The following is a 16,978-nucleotide window of genomic DNA, read 5'->3' on the forward strand; positions in this document are numbered from 1 at the left end:
CTGAGGGTAGACCTGGCTCAGGGCTCAGTGCCTTAGAGACATAATGAATACAAGAGGTTTAGACAACGGGGAACTTTACTAAGTATGTGACAAGTGTGTCCTCTAAGTCAGAGGTCCTCTGCCTTTTTTGAGGCTAGGGGAACACATCAGTGCAAACCAATGTGCAAAGGCACACCAGCTTATTAATGATTATGAAGTATTACACACACCAGCTTATTAATGATTATGAAGTATCACACACACCAGCTTATTAATGATTATGAAGTATCACACACACCAGCGTATTATGAAGTATAACACACACCAGCATATTATGAAGTATCACACACACCAGCTTATTAATGATTATGAAGTATCACACACACCAGCGTATTATGAAGTATCACACACACCAGCTTATTAATGATTATGAAGTATCACACACACCAGCGTATTATGAAGTATCACACACACCAGCTTATTAATGATTATGAAGTATCACACACACCAGCGTATTATGAAGTATCAAACACTATCTTATTTATGATTATGAAGTATCACACACCAGCTTTTTAATGATTATGAAGTATCACACACACCAGCGTATTATGAAGTATCACACACACCAGCTTATTAATGATTATGAAGTATTACACACACCAGCGTATTATGAAGTATCACACACACCAGCTTATTAATGATTATGAAGTATCACACACTAGTTTATTAATGATTATGAAGTATCACACACACCAGCTTATTATGAAGTATCACACACCAGCTTATTCATGATTATGAAGTATCACACACCAGCTTATTAATGATTATGAAGTATCACACACACCAGCTTATTAATGATTATGAAGTATCACACACACTAGCTTATTTATGATTATGAAGTATCACACACACCAGCGTATTATGAAGTATAACACACACCAGCATATTATGAAGTATCACACACACCAGCTTATTAATGATTATGAAGTATCACACACACCAGCGTATTATGAAGTATCACACACACCAGCTTATTAATGATTATGAAGTATCACATACACCAGCGTATTATGAAGTATCACACACACCAGCTTATTAATGATTATGAAGTATCACACACACCAGCGTATTATGAAGTATCAAACACTAGCTTATTTATGATTATGAAGTATCACACACCAGCTTTTTAATGATTATGAAGTATCACACACACCAGCGTATTATGAAGTATCACACACACCAGCTTATTAATGATTATGAAGTATTACACACACCAGCGTATTATGAAGTATCACACACACCAGCTTATTAATGATTATGAAGTATCACACACTAGTTTATTAATGATTATGAAGTATCACACACACCAGCTTATTATGAAGTATCACACACACCAGCTTATTCATGATTATGAAGTATCACACACCAGCTTATTAATGATTATGAAGTATCACACACACCAGCTTATTATGAAGTATCACACACATCATTACAGGCTATAACAGGGCTGTTTATTGCTATGCCACTTTATGACCTAAAACCGTCTTCATTAAGAAGCTGTGTCATTGACACATTTAAAAACAGCCCTCTAGCCTATGTCATGAGCCTGTATGAAAGTGCGTTGGGTTCCTCAAACATACACGGCATACCTCACTGCCTCGGAACACTGGTTGAAAACCGCTTTTAGTAACTGTATACCCAACAGCCAGCTTTTGAAATCTTGAATAAAAATGTATTCATTTTATTTCTCATATTTATATTTATGCCTCACTTCCCCTCCACTCAGACAATCTGACAGGCAAATAAAATGGTCAGTGCGCTGATAGCTTTGGACAGATGTTTGGCAGACATGAGCAATTTAGGACATTCCGGTGAAACCAGCACCACCAAGAGTGCACTAATGGTACTACAATGCCACAGACTTGTCAATAGTGAAGTCAGGAGCTCAGTTTGAAAGAGTAGTGCTCATAGCTCAGTTTGAAAGAGCTCATAGCTCAGTTTTGAAAGAGACCACACACTGATGAGGCCATGCAGCATACAGCAGGGAGGCCTGTAGGACAGACAAGGACCCCCAAATACCACTAGGTTCTGTTCAAGGACCCCCTTGATGTGTTATTAAACCCATCGACAATACTACGGCAAATATAAAAATACATTAAGCTAATCCTAATAATTATTTTAGCCACAAGCACTTCGCGATGGAGCATACAGTGTGTAAAAATTGCATTTGGGGCTTTCTGCTGAGAGCTATCACTCTACTATTATTCCCAGTCAGTATCATGGAAAATATAATGTTCAGATATGTGACAAATTATTATAATGGCATTGTATAACAACCCTCATAGTAATAGGTATATTTTAAAAATGTCAAATGTATTTATTTGTTGCTTTTATTTTTCCTTCCAACTTGCTGAGGCCCCCCTGGCACACCCTCGCGGCCCCCACTTTGAAAACCACTGCTGTAGGATTCACCCAAGCCGATCTATCTATCTATCTATCTATCTATCTATTGCATGTGTCCTCGACAGAAACAGGAGACCTGACTAAAGCTCCGAGAGCTGTAATTTTTTGTGTAGCCACGTAATTATCAGCACAAGGAATTTAGTCCCACCCCACGTAAGTCATGTCATATCGGTGTGGTTGGTGACTGCTGGTGAAAGCTCCTTATAGCAGCTCTGGGAAGAGGCTGACAGGAGGGAGGAGACCTCGGTGGGGCTGTTGCGAGGCAGCTGCATCTAGGGCTAATAGCCAGCAAGGCCACAGAGAGACCAGGAGGTATCAGAGGCGCCGTTACCCCAAGATACAGTAAGAACAGGAATGTGTCTGTCAGGGAGAAGTCTCTCTCTCTCTCTCTCTCTCTCTCTCTCTGTGTGTGTGTGTGTGTGAGAGTGAGGGCCTGAGACTGTTAAAGATACAATACCTCAATCTCTGACATGGATTGGGCAACACACTGTGATAAAATATCAAAAACAGCCCTGAGGAAATAGGCTTGTCTAGTGTGGAGCTCACTGTATGTTTATGAGAAAGACTCCCCCTTTAAAAAGGAGATGCTATACACAGAGGCAGACATCCCGGGTTCCAGAAAGTAAAAGTCCTGCTATAATTCTATTGTGCACTTAACACAGGCGATATCACTAATAATCTGATCTACCTGGCTGCTAATTAGGATGAGCTGGTTTACTAAATGGTTGGATCAAATACTTGGCAGGACTTTTACTTTCTGAACCTGGGATGTCCGCCTCTGTTACTGTAATACACATACAGATAATACTGGGCTACGTGCTGGACTACATAAACGGATGTCTGCATACATTATACATTATTACAACACTGGATGGCGCAGTTGTTGCGCCTAATGCAGAAACTACTCTGGATCTTTCGGATGAAGCGTGTAGGTAAGCCTACCTCCTGATAATCTGTGCATATAGACAGTAGGCCTATTGTATACATGCAGTCCAGTGTTCTTGTCTTTAGGTCCACAGCAGCTGCGAAAGGCTCGGTAATTGGGTAATTGCGCAAATTACTGGCTAACGGCCAACAAGACGGCTTAAACAAGAAGGCTACAGTCCAGCATGCACCATAGACAGTAGGGCATGTACGTACATGACGTTTTTTGTTTGTGTGCGTTGATTGGACAGTGATTTCTGTCTACTTCCTGTCTTCCGGTTTCAACGTCATCTCAAAAACTCTGATGTGGACACCATGATCGGGGATTTCTTGATTTTCGGGTAACTATAAACTACATTTCAATTCAGTGTGGCAGTTATTGATAGTTAATCATCGAGGCAGTAAACATGGGTGTGGTTTTGCTGGTCTATCAAAATATTACCTAGATATATTAAACTGACAGATACAGTGTTTCCTGGGAGGATGCTAGGCTAATTGTTGCAAAGAAACCAGTGCAAGTTCTTTGATTGTAGCTTGCACTGACACATTTATCACAACTTAGCACTAAAGAGGTATCTCAATCATTTATTGTTTATTATTTGAACTGATTGACGTATTTTCTTTCTTCATGCAGGACTTTGCTGATGAATGCTGGAGCAGTTCTCAATTTTAAACTGTAAGATTTCATATCTCCCTACCTGCTTGTCACAAAGAAGTTCCAATAACATGCATATTTTGAGGATAGTTCATATGAGAATAAAAAGAATGTGTTGATTGTAGTGCAGCTTGTTTCTATGAGGTAGACAGCTTTTATGTAGATAGATAGATAGATAGATAGATAGATACTTTATTGATCCCTAGGGGAAATTCAAGAGCATGATGCAGCATCATAGAAATAAGCATAGCCGAGACACAAGCCTAGCCTACCATCCCACCCAGGTGGGGAGAAGAAAAGTAGCATCACTTTCATCAGCAGCACTCTACACATTTAATTTAGATATCAGAGTGAAGTAATAGCAGTTAAACACAGTGAGGGTCAATCCCATGAATGTATAGCGAACCTGGTCAGGCAAGAATTATGAGAAAATCAGGAAAGACATAGATTGGGCTAGGAGAAGGACGTTCTGACTTTACTTAGCTCAAGTATTTGAAATGCATGGAATGCCGCGCAGTAGGTGAAGTGGTTAGGAAGGAATTGCAGACATTGTTATGTAGACGGCATTAGTGAGCTACTGGCTGATGTGGGCTTGCATGCATTGTGCAATTGAAATAGTGAATAGGCTTCTCTATGTCGGACCACAGTGTTATAGCAGCGTTCAACAACATGCTCTATTCTAGTCTGCATATGTTCACTATTTGCACGTTAATAATGGTGACAGACTCCAGTTAATATGATGCTGGATTATAATGGCTGGGTAGTTGTTATTCACTACTAATGAATTCAATGTGATGTTGCACATCATTTTGGTAATTCACAGAAAGAAGAAAGAGTCCCAGGGTTTTGGAGATGAGTCCCATGGGCTGACCACAGGTATGTATACACTCATACACACACACACACACACACACACACACACACACACACACACACACACACACACACACACACACACACACACACACACACACACACACACACACACACACACACCACACCCAGCCTATTTGTGTCGTTGGTTATATTCCCACTCAGTGGCATTTATCTGGACTTAATTATTTTTAGGGGACAATATCAGAGAGTTTCTGCTCAGTCTACGGTACTTCCGGATATTTATTGCCCTGTGGAATGTGTTCATCATGTTCTGCATGATTGTGTAAGTATTGGTCTTATAAGTATGTTAGTCAGTAATGCTTGGGTAAATAGTAAAATAGTCCTGTGCAAGCTGTCCATTCTTCATGAATGACATGTCCACTAACCTTGGTATTTTTACTCCAGGCTTTTTGGATCATGAGAATCCTGAGGACATAAGAAGACATATATATTAAGTGTTGTATATATTTTTCAGAAATGGGGAAAATGCATTTGACAAGTTCATGTCATTCTTTCTTTTTTACTGAGAACATTCAATGCAGATTGGAGATTCTGGCAAATTACTTTGCAAATCTGTGTAACTGATTACCGATTATGTGTGCAGCATAAACACACCTATTGTAAAGATGTACAGCTTGACTAAGATTATTTAGGAAGATGTATGTATGTGTTACACTACATATCTTTGATAAAGTTACCCACCACCAGAGAATCCTACCCTCATGTTGTCCTGTGCCATTTTATTGACATAATTGGCAACATTGTTTATTGTATATTCATAGCTTTTATAATGTGGCTTAAGGTTGTAACCGTCCACACATGGTAGACTGTACCAATAAAGAATGAACAGCCAGACTCATATGCTTTGATGTTTTATAAAGTCTTCATTTGATATTTTATAAAGTCGTCATTGCCAGTTGAAACAGTTGTTTCAAGAGACTTCTTAAGGCAAGGCAGTTTTATTTATATACTGTACTGTAGATAGATAGATAGATAGATAGATAGATACTTTATTGATCCCCAGGGGAAATTCAAGGTCATTTTATAGCTGTAGCTCATTTTATACCAATTTGTAATGTGCTTTACACAGACAACAGTAGAAACCAGGAATTTGTATTAAATAAAAGCAAACATCAGCAAGTTGTAACTATTAAAATATAGCAAAAGTCATACAATAGTAATTTAAAATAATAATAATAATACATTTTATTTAAAAACGCCTTTCAGGCGCCCAAGGTCGCTTCACAGATAAAACAAATAGAAGGAAAAAATATATATATATCAAAAAAGGAGAAAAATTATACATATATATATATATAGTCCATTTAGCCATATCACAGTCCATAGGCTAGTCTAAAGAGAAAGGTTTTTAGTTCCTTTTTAAACTGGGCAGTGCTGCCTGATGTTGTTTGGAAGTGAGTTCCATAGCTTTGGGGCTGTGTGGGAGAACGCTCTCTCTCCCATGGCGCTGAGGTTCATCTTGGGCAGCTTGAGCAGACCAGCTGATGAGGATTGCAGTGAGCGGGAAGGGGTGTAGCTCTCCAAGAGGTCGGTGATATAATTGGGAGCAAGGTTATGCAGGGCCTTATATGTCAACAGTAAGATCTTAAACTGGACTCTCTGGGTAACTGGTAACCAGTGTAGCTGCAACAGTACAGGTGTTATGTGGCTTGTGGACTTTGTGCCTGTTACTATCCTGGCTGCAGAGTTCTGGATTATTTGGAGGCGGTGAAGTGATTTCTGTGGAATGCCAGAGAAGATGGAATTGCAGTAATCAATGCAGGATGTAACATAGGCGTTTACAAGTACTTCTGCACTCTGCTGACTGAGGGAGGGGCGCAGTCTTGCGATGTTGCGCAGATGGAAAAAGGTCCTGCGAGACACACTGTTAATATGGGCAGTGAATGAAAGTGTGCTGTCTAGTATAACACCAAGACTCTTCACCTTGGTGGAGCAGGCAATGTTGGAGCCATCTACAGATAGGGAGAGTCTGTTTTCCATCTTTGCCAGTGTTGTTTTTGAGCCAACAACAAGTAATTCAGTCTATGTAATGCAAAATGTAATTTAAATCATTTATTGTTTGTATTTTCTGTAATTGGTGCCAAGTATGATTGGTGAGTACACAATGGGCTGCATATATAGGGCACAAAATCATTAGCCGGGTTTGACCGCTAAACCCACGCTGCTCTGTGAAGTAAAACATAGTTACTGAGTAGTAACCCGACATATGTCCTAAATAACCCATAATATAAATAACCCATAATATAAATAACCCATAACCTAAATAACCCATAATATAAATAACCCATAACCCAAATAACCCATAATATAAACTAGTGGAAGCTTCAAATCCCCGTATGATGTACTCTGTGCATACTGTATGGCAGGCTAGTCAGTTTTACATTAGCAATGTCGGAAACAGATGCTCTGATGAGGATCTGTATACAATTTTGATTGTTAAACTTTGACAGCCTGCTGTGATGGGGACCTGCACATCATTGGAAACATGAAATGTGTATCTCAGTGCATTTCTCAAATCATCATTTTTTTTTTTTTTTAAACATGTATTTATTGAGTTTTTGTACATTTGACAAACAAAAAAATCATCATGTTTGCACAACAGTTAGTGCATTTCTCAAGACAATTACTGCAAACTGCACCACTATAGTGTATTACCTGCAAAAGTTCTTATCTATCTGAAAAGCTATGCCATTGTTTATGAACAAGATAGTCAAACTGCTTTGTCATGTTGTCGAAAGTAAGCAAGTATTTTGTAATGAAAAATGCACAAGGCAGCCCTATTTTCTATGTGCCATAGGTATTTCAAAACTTACAAAAAGTTACACATTATTGTGTGTGGAGGGGTTGATTGTAAGAAAGTGGATATGTTTCTACATATTTTACATATTACAAGTTTTTACTATATACATTGTGACAGTATAAGGAAAACAAAGGCTTTTACAGCATTGTGCAATGGAAAAATGACAAATATACAATAAAACACCCCTTGGTCAGAGCTGTGCACTGTAAGCCAAATTTACTGTATACGTCAATCATTCTATACATCCTGATGTTCCTGTCTAGACTATGGCAACTAGTGATGACAGCTAAACACTTTTGCATGCAATGAATAAAGCATTGAAGTAAGGCCTATTTGTTTTATAGGGTAGGACTATTCATTGCATTGAACCACTACAGTGTATTGTGACCATTGCAACATTAACAATCAACTGCACAGATGTACTGAACCATTTGCTGTTTGCTCAAAGTAATGAGCATTTATGATGTGCACAAGTGAGAGAGGATGATATGAAGTTTGAACAAGCAGCTTTGAGAGTTTCAATTCTGATCTAAAGGGAGGAGATGTGTTTGGATTGACCCTGGTTGAATAACGAATCTGGTTGTACACCTCACTCTAGCAACTGCTCTTTTTTAGGTTCAATATTTATAAATGAAAATGCTTGAATACTGGTACTATTGTATATTTTCTGAAATTAAACAATGACCATACAATTTGTTGTGAAATGAACTGACTTGATAGTGGAGAACTATTTTTCAGTACGTGATGACATCAAATCCTTACGCATGACGTTCCTAGCCTTTCCCAGCATGCACCCCGCCAAGCGTTTTTCAACAACAGTGAAACACTGGAGCCCCAGACCATAGACAGACACCACAGCTACTGCTGCGTGGAGATGGACGATCGGTGAGGCCACAGGGTAATATGAGCCTTCGGACTCCGTCCAGTCGAGACGTGGCCAGTAATACTTGATAAAATGTCAACGCTGTTAAAGAATGAGCACTAGGGGAAATATGGGGTTCCACTTACTAGCTCACCTCCCGAAAGGCCTGTGAGTGTCTGCAAGTCACCCACCCGTCTCTTCGGAGGAATCCCCCCGCCTGCAGGTTCCCACTACTGCCAGGCAATGACAGCGGCATCCGCCACCCCGCAGCAAATGAAAGACCGACTGCTGCAAGCCATTGATGGCCAAAGCAATGTGAGTACCATCGGATGGCAGATAACGGATATTGGTTATATGGTGTGCGCATGGATTGGAAGCTTGCATACTGCTGGACAGCACAACTAAGAGCAAGCTAATGTTCAGCTATCTTGCTAGCTAACGCAGCTAACTTTGGGATGGAACTTGTGCTGTGTGCTGTTGACCGGTGCGCCAGCAACAAGCACACGTCAAACATTTGGTGACGTTAACAGTTGTTACATTAGTTATATCAAAGTTCAAAATATCTTTACAGTGGATACTAAAACTTCTCAAGGATATAAAATGAATCAGATATCATCAGTGTTGGTGAGAGTAAGTCAGTCAGTTTGCTAGCTAGCTAATGTTAGCAAGGCTGTAATGGCCAATGGTAGTTAAACTTTCATAACTTAGGAAAGGGCTTAGTCAAAGTTGTTTAAATCAGTGATTAGGAATAGGCATCCAAAATATAATGTTTGTCCTGATACACTGTCGGTTATTAAATATTCCCATGTAACTTTTCGTTTCTGCTCCACTGCTTTAAGTTAGCCAGGTTGGAAATGACACGCTGGATTTAACTGCATTTGCTCAAAGTAGGCTAAGATTCCAACTGATTTGACAACCATGAGAAAATAAGAATCTTTAAACAAGCACGTGTTTGTTATCCTAACCTTGGTTGCCGAGTATGTGGCTGGATTAGTTTATGTCACAATAACTTGACATCAGGTAGAGGAGGCAGGCATTTTAACTTTAATAACATAAGAGGAAATTATGTTATATGAATAAGTCTAACATGTTTTAAATACATTTGAACAGTATTATAGTAGACTACTATACTCATTTGAGTTGTAGTTGTCACTTCAATGTAATTGTCAGTTTACTTTTTGAATGCAGATAGGTGATTCATTTCTTTTCATTTATTTGCTGATCAACTGAACTAGATTTACATTTTTCTAGCTCAAATCTAGACTTTTTCAGTTGGTATCAGGAGACAGGTGCACAACTGAAAGTCCATTCAAATTGTGGGGCCTCCAAGTTAGTTGCGGTTTCAACTGCTGTGTAAAAACTAGACCAACTTCAAGTTATACATTTAAATCACATACCGTATGTACACCATACTTAATGCATTGTTTTATGGTTTTTAAAATAATGTGTAAATGTGTTTTTAATAGATATGCACATCACTATACACCTTTTTCTGCAGATTCGCAATATGATGGCTGTTTTGGAGGTAATTTCATATTTGGAGAAATACCCCATCACCAAAGAGGCACTTGAGGTATGGTCACCAAAATCATACGTTCACATATGAATATATTTTTGGTTACTTGCTTGTGGTCATTGGTGACTTGAGTGTATGTTCTTTTTCTGCTCAAGGAAACCCGGCTTGGTAAATTGATAAATGATGTCAGGAAGAAGACTAAGGATGAAGACTTGGCTAAGAGGGCAAAGAAACTGTTGCGGACCTGGCAGAAGCTGATCGAACCGGAACCAAATGACCCAGCGCCCAAGGAGCACACAGGAACCAACGGAGGGGCCAAGGAGCACACCGCAACCAACGGAGGGGCCTTCTCCAGCCGAATAGATTATCCTCCCCAAGCAGTCACCTCCGTCTCAGGTAAAACCGCGCCTGAGCTGAAAATCAGAAATGATTTTCACAACTGTAACTATCCAAAGGTCGAGGTGTCGGGGCATCGAAAGCGCAAGGGAGGACAGAGAGACGCACAGCAGCACTTACCATCCAAAATCTCCAAAACGTCAGCCTTCGAACATCACTCGATTGCCACACCGCGTCCCATCAACGGCATTGCTGCAAGTCCAGATACTCGCTTAAACATGTTTGACAACTTACACCATCAGCCAGATAAAGACGCCATAGAAGGCCACGATCACGACAGACCCAGCAAAGTTCCTGTAAACGCTGTCAAGCCCCACCCTAGTTCCCCCGCTGTTTCTAAACCTCCTAGCGCATCGTTGCTGCTGAAAACCGCCGTGTTGCAACAGCAGGCTAAGAAAGACCTGCCTGCTACGGGCGGCGTGCAGCATCCCCCCAAGAGTCCCTGCTCGCCGGCCGTCAATCCCAAATCCAACACGCCAGACACTTTGGGGAGATGGCCTCCCCCCTCTGGCGTGAAGGCCACCATCACAAGTCCCCCTCCGAGTCCCAAAGTGCCCTCAGTCAGGGTCAGCTCAGGTCCCCCCTTACAGTCCCCAAACCCTGCTCTCCAGGGGTCGTATCCCACGGAGACCACACGCGACTGGCAGGCAGATGCAGCCCCTGGACACAGTGAAGGGAGGTCGGTGGTCCAGTCCGAAGCTGTGCCCTCCCTGAACATGGTCACGGACGCACCGGACGGGGACCCCCCTGTGGAGGCGGCGACGGCCAAGCAGGAGGGTGACGGGGCTGCGCACAACAACTCCGAGCGGAAGAGGAAGAAGTGCCGGCCCAGAGACTACACGGTCAGTCTGGTCGGGCAGCAGCACTCCGAGGACAGCAAAAAACCTGCCAAGTTAAAAGACCGCAAGCTCACGTTTGACCCGGTCACCGGGCAGATCAAACCCTTAGCGCTGAAGGAGGCCCAACCCAGGGAGGACGTGCTTGTGACGCCCGTGCCGACCGCGCCGGAGTCTCACTGGACAGACGTTCACAAGCAGGACCCGTGTCCTCCTCCGCCGAACCCGCTCCAGCAGACCAACTGGAAGGAACTGTCCCGAAACGAGATCATCCAGTCGTACCTGAGTTTGCAGAGCAACGTGCTCACGTCCTCTGGAACACAGACTCCAGGCGCTCACTTCTTCATGACCGAGTTCCTCAAGCACGAGGGGCATCATACGAAAGAGCGGAGGGAAACGCACGTCCTGGTGCCTGACCCTCCTGCGTTGCACTTGCCTGGGGTCACGCGAGAGGTCAGTAAAGAGGACCTAAGCAAATTACACACAGACCGCTGGCCTGGGGTAAACGGCTGTTACGACACCAAGGACAACTGGCACGACTGGACTAAGTGCATATCATTAGCCCCCCATGGGGACGACGGTAAATTACACATCTTGCCATACGTTTGCCTAGACTAAGAATTGTAGCCTTTAATTTTATGTGAAAAGAGAGCTGTTTGGCTCACTTGTTTGAATGAGTGAGTTGATGAAAATGAACTCTGGCAATCTTGAACTTTTTATATATATATATATGGTTTGGGTTGACATGTGTGTTACCTCCCAACATTCCATTCTGCCTCCCAGTTGGTCTCTTCAAATACCACAGTTTCTGACAGGGAAACAAAACTGCAAAATGTACACATTTTGATATGTGTATGTTCAAGTGTTTTATTAATTTATCTTTTGTTGTTAACAAAAAAAAAACATAAATTAAAATGGTAAATGAGGCTATTTAGTTTCAACTTTGTACTGTGAGTAAAACAAGTAAATAAATTTGTTTATATGCTGAAACTACACTTGTTTGTTATTCCATCAAGAGAATACTTTTGTTTAGTGAGCAAGGCTATGAAGAATCAGATGCGAGAAATGCATCTATCTTGTTCTTACAGTACTTTACACAACTACTTACTCAAGTAGCGAGGCATTCTAGATTTGATTTGATTAGATTAGATTCAACTTTGTCATTGTGCAGAGTACAGGTACAAAGACAACAAAATGCAGTTTGTGTCTAACCAGAAGTGCAGAAAAGTGCAATGTGACATACAAAGTATAGACAGGATAAGAAATATAGTGCAGTAGACAGTAGTATACAGTTGGTTTACAGAAGGTGGTTTAGAGTCATATAAATTAAATATAAATATGTGCAGTGTATTAGCAGTTATCTTATAAGAGCAGAATAAATATGGCTATGTAATATGACCAATGTATGAACAACATGTACAGATATGTGCAATGTAGTGGCAGTTCTATTATAGTAGTAGTAAGAACAATATAGACATATGCAGTGTATAACAGAATATATTACAGAAAAACTGAATAAATATGGCTATTCAGTATGAGCCATATGGGCAGCTATGTGCAGTGTGGTAACAGTACCATTGTAGTGCAGAAACAGGAACATTAACATTAATAGGGGGGTGTGTGTGTGGGGGTTCCGCCTCCTTGTTCCTGTCATGGTTGCCATGGTAGTGGACACCTCAACAGGCACTCAACAGGTTTATCCTCCTTGCATGTTGCAGTGCTATATGTGGTGGTCCATGGTCCAATAAGTCCATATTCTGGCCTTCTACCCCTTACCATGCAGGGGCACGAAGTAGAATAGGGAGATGTGCAGCACTTGGCCAAGAAATAGGCTAGTACTAGGCTAGTACTGAGCCAAGACATAGGCTAGCACTAGGCTAGTACTGAGTGACCCACTGAGCTGAGAGTGGCTGACTTATGTCGGAAAGGGTTGTGTTCATTGTGGACACCCTGTGGTGTTTCAGTATCAAAGGTGCGTTTCCCAAAATCATGCTAAACTGTTAACTTATAGCCACCTTACACCAAACTTTGACAAGATTTGGGAAAGATTCTTTAAAGATTGTAGTCTTTTAACTAATGCCCCCCATTCAAACTTTACCCGAAACTTTAATCTTTAAAATAATCTTTCCCAAATCTTGTCAAAGTTGTTTGGTGTAAGGAGGCCATTAGTTGGTTGGTAATGGGAAATAGTAGCCTGGCGGGCCATCCTATCATTGAAATGTATAGTCTGGAATCGAACCATTCACCTCGCTTAATCCAAGGGCGGCAGAGAATTGTCTTTCAAACTGTCTAGGCATGCTATAGGCCAGCCGCTTCGACCATATCCGTATCCGGGTTAGGCAAACGGCAAATACATCCTTCTTGAAAGGAATTACTTAAGTGCATTGTGTTGCTCAACTTTCAAAAAAAAAAAAAAAGTCCAACTCCTCCAAAGTTGACGCCAACGCCGATTCAAACAACCGCTCTTCGTTCGCCATAGCCACCTTCCTTGTTCACCGTCGCAGGGACTGTCGTTATCCTATTAAGCCCGGCCAAGACTCTCTAACAAAATAGAGCTGTGATTGGATGGCGCCGGTCAGCCAATAGAAATCCCTATGGTTTGATACTAGACATACAGGCTGAGCAAATTAATTTGCCGCCTCTAGGGTGCGTTTAGATTTCTAGGCTAGAGAAATAGCATTGCATCCAACAAAGTTGCTAACTTTGTTAGCATGAATGAGAACTTTGTTAGCATGAATGAGAACTTTGTTAGCAACTATGGTTTTGGGAAATACGCCCCAGAAGTACCCTACCTTTACATTTTACCACATCTTTGTATAATGTGCCCTTTTCTCTATGAATTTCAGCTAAACTAGTTTTGCAGGTCAAATTGGCAACGTTTTTTTTTATTACCTTAACTAATATTCCAAAATTCTAGTAGGCCCTACTCCACGTGATTGCAATTTTACCTTGTGGAATCCTCTTATACCGTTTACACCATAGACATAATATACATAGACGCCGCATTGACCGCTACTCCTTACTAACGCTGACGAGATTTGGAGCCGCCATCTTGGACCGGTCATCCACTCCACTCAGTGTAATCTGTTTGGCCGGTGTGATGAGCTGTCAGCGCACTTAATTAATCATATCTCACTGAATACCGAACAGATTCTCACGCGTTTTTTTTCGCTGCAAAGGTCATACATGTAGCTATGATACAGGACACACGATTTAGCGTATTTTAATATTCATAGTGGGTTTAACAGTGATAGAATATTCTGACATATGATAAAGTGACCAGACTGGAAAACTGGGAACATAATCCATGTTTGACAGCATAGACAAAACTAGTTTGATACAAGTTTAATGAGTTAAATATAGTTCCATCAACAAAAAGTTCCATCAACAGCATTATTCACAGTCCACAGAAAGGTTCCATAAACATTTAAGTGAGATCAGTGCCATAATGTGGTTTAGTGACAAACTTGGGTAAATTGACTCAGAATAAGTTGTAACCCTCCCAGTAGAAAAGCTGTATGATACAGGAAACATGGTTGTGTGTATTTTAATATTCATAGTGGGCTTAACAGTAATAGAATATTCTGATATATGATATATTATAAAGTGATGACATCCAATATAAAAACTGGGAACATAACTAATCCACGTTTGACAGCATAGACAAAAACTGGTTTGATACAAGTTTTAATGAGTTAAATTTACAGAAAAAAATCCATTAACATTTTCAGTTCAGTGCCATCAAAAATAAAGTGATGAACAGACATTGGTGTGGCATAAAGGAAATGGAGTAACTGGGTTCAATATCAACAGCATTTGTTAGACAAGTTCCATAAATATCGTAAAGTGCAAGTTTGTAGGTTTGTTTCTGATCCTTAAAAAACAGACATTGGTTTGGCATAGTAAGTGTAACAGTTCATCAATTCAAGACAAAAAGGTGACTTGTCACTTGTACAGTGTCAATGGGTTCATCAACAGCATCTGTTATTTACAGTTCACAGAAAGGTTCCAGCCCCAATGAAGAGATTAAATAAAAAGGAATTAAGAAACATTTTAGAAACTGCTAAGATCAACCCGTTCATTGCAATCAGTAAAGAATCAGGGAGTGTCTTCACAGGCTCAGTGAGACAGAGTTACCGTCATGCAGTTGGTTCTATGATTTCGACAACTGGTGCATGTCATTTTGTATGTTCCCACCTTGCTAAAATTGCTTGGGTACACTTTGGCTGAAAACAAAAGTGCTTCAGACAGCAGGTGGGCAAATAAGATGGCATAGTAAACTGGGTAAACTCCATAAAAGAGGACTGAGTCAACCAGACGATGGGAAAATGGGACACGGAGTGGCGAATGCAGGTGATGAAGGTGGAGCTCATAAATCAAACATTCAGTCACAGTGTAGCAGATGCCCTGCAGTACTGCAATGAAGAGCTGCACCTTCCTCAGTTCCAGGGGTGTGAGGAGACCGTTCAGTTCATTCAGTCTTCTTGAACAAGGCAGTTGTTCTGGAGATACAAAATAATAAATAAATGAATGAAAAGGAATTTGAGAGGCATCTTATTCTTGTTAGGGTAAATGACATGTGAATAATACAGTGTTGGGCAAGCTACTTCGAAATTTTAGTGAGCTAAACTATCAGTTACTCTGCCATGAATAAAACACTACACAAAACCACCACCCAGTCAAATGTATTAGTAGCCTAACACAAACACAGCAGTAGGCTAGTTCACTACATAGGAAGCTACTTTAAATTGAGCTAATTTCACATGACAAGAAAAGTGTAGCTTGTCTGGCTAAGCTACTTGATAAATAAAGAAGTTGAGCTATTGAAAAGTTACTTTATTCAGGAAATAGTGAGGCTACCACCAACACACTTAGGCTACAAGTAGCAGCTAGCGATTGCCCAATAGGCTAGTCTGTGCCACTTGTGTAAAATTCGCCGGCCAAATCTAGTATGATTTATTTCTACAATAGCCTTCTTGTGTCAGTTGTAATCTAAGTCAGTGTTATGGAATATGACTTATCAAGTCTCAGTTCATAGCCGGGTGAACACCGAGTAAACATAGCCTAGCTAGATGGCTACGATTTTCATTCAGTAATATCAAAAGATTGCTCCTTCTCAGCTCTCTGGTAGTATTCTATTCACAAAATACAACCAATAGTACGGTTATGTTAAATCTTACTTGTGAAAAGTAAATCCCCCGAGTATGGTCCGCCGATTTGAGAAGGAACATGCTGCACAGTGCTGTCATCTTGTGTCTTCTGCTGCAACCGGTCCAAGTATGACCGGTCCAAGATGGCGGCCGCATTTCTTGTTTCCAGCAGCCAATGCGGCGTCTATGTATATTATGTCTATGGTTTACACCCTCTAACTTCATTGAAGTTTATTAAGTCTACTATGGTTATGGTATTGGGCACACTTGTATATGAGTATATAAGTATATGAACACTACATTAGTTAAAAAATAATCGTTTCAAATGAAGTTGAAAGAAAAATATGTATTAGCCTATATAATTTTATCATTGGATGAAAAGGAAGCTATTTAGGCGAGTTCATTCATTACATACCATAGGCCTACCTTACGTTATGTAAAAGTAAAAAAAAGGTAATCAGTGATGCGCGGCATACTAAGAGATTAACCTCATAAAAGAT

At 40.6% G+C, this 16,978-nt stretch overlaps 2 protein-coding genes across 2 annotated transcripts; both read left to right on the forward strand.

Moving 5' to 3' along the window:
- The first annotated feature begins 3,598 nt into the window (after positions 1-3,598).
- smim7 (small integral membrane protein 7) lies at positions 3,599-5,756 on the forward strand. The gene is made up of 5 exons (XM_048252861.1): positions 3,599-3,707; positions 4,001-4,042; positions 4,845-4,897; positions 5,090-5,180; positions 5,303-5,756. Exons 1-5 carry the CDS (start codon positions 3,682-3,684, stop codon positions 5,316-5,318), a joined length of 228 nt encoding a protein of 75 aa, XP_048108818.1. The 5' UTR covers positions 3,599-3,681; the 3' UTR covers positions 5,319-5,756.
- Positions 5,757-8,524: 2,768 nt separating this feature from the next.
- LOC125300474 (mediator of RNA polymerase II transcription subunit 26-like) lies at positions 8,525-12,318 on the forward strand. Its single transcript, XM_048252441.1, has 3 exons — positions 8,525-8,895; positions 10,079-10,153; positions 10,252-12,318. The coding sequence occupies exons 1-3, from the start codon at positions 8,824-8,826 to the stop codon at positions 11,944-11,946; spliced, it is 1,842 nt and encodes a 613-aa protein (XP_048108398.1). The 5' UTR covers positions 8,525-8,823; the 3' UTR covers positions 11,947-12,318.
- Positions 12,319-16,978: the final 4,660 nt, after the last annotated feature.

The sequence above is a fragment of the Alosa alosa genome, chromosome 9 (genome assembly GCF_017589495.1).
Source record: "Alosa alosa isolate M-15738 ecotype Scorff River chromosome 9, AALO_Geno_1.1, whole genome shotgun sequence".
NCBI lineage: Eukaryota > Metazoa > Chordata > Actinopteri > Clupeiformes > Clupeidae > Alosa > Alosa alosa.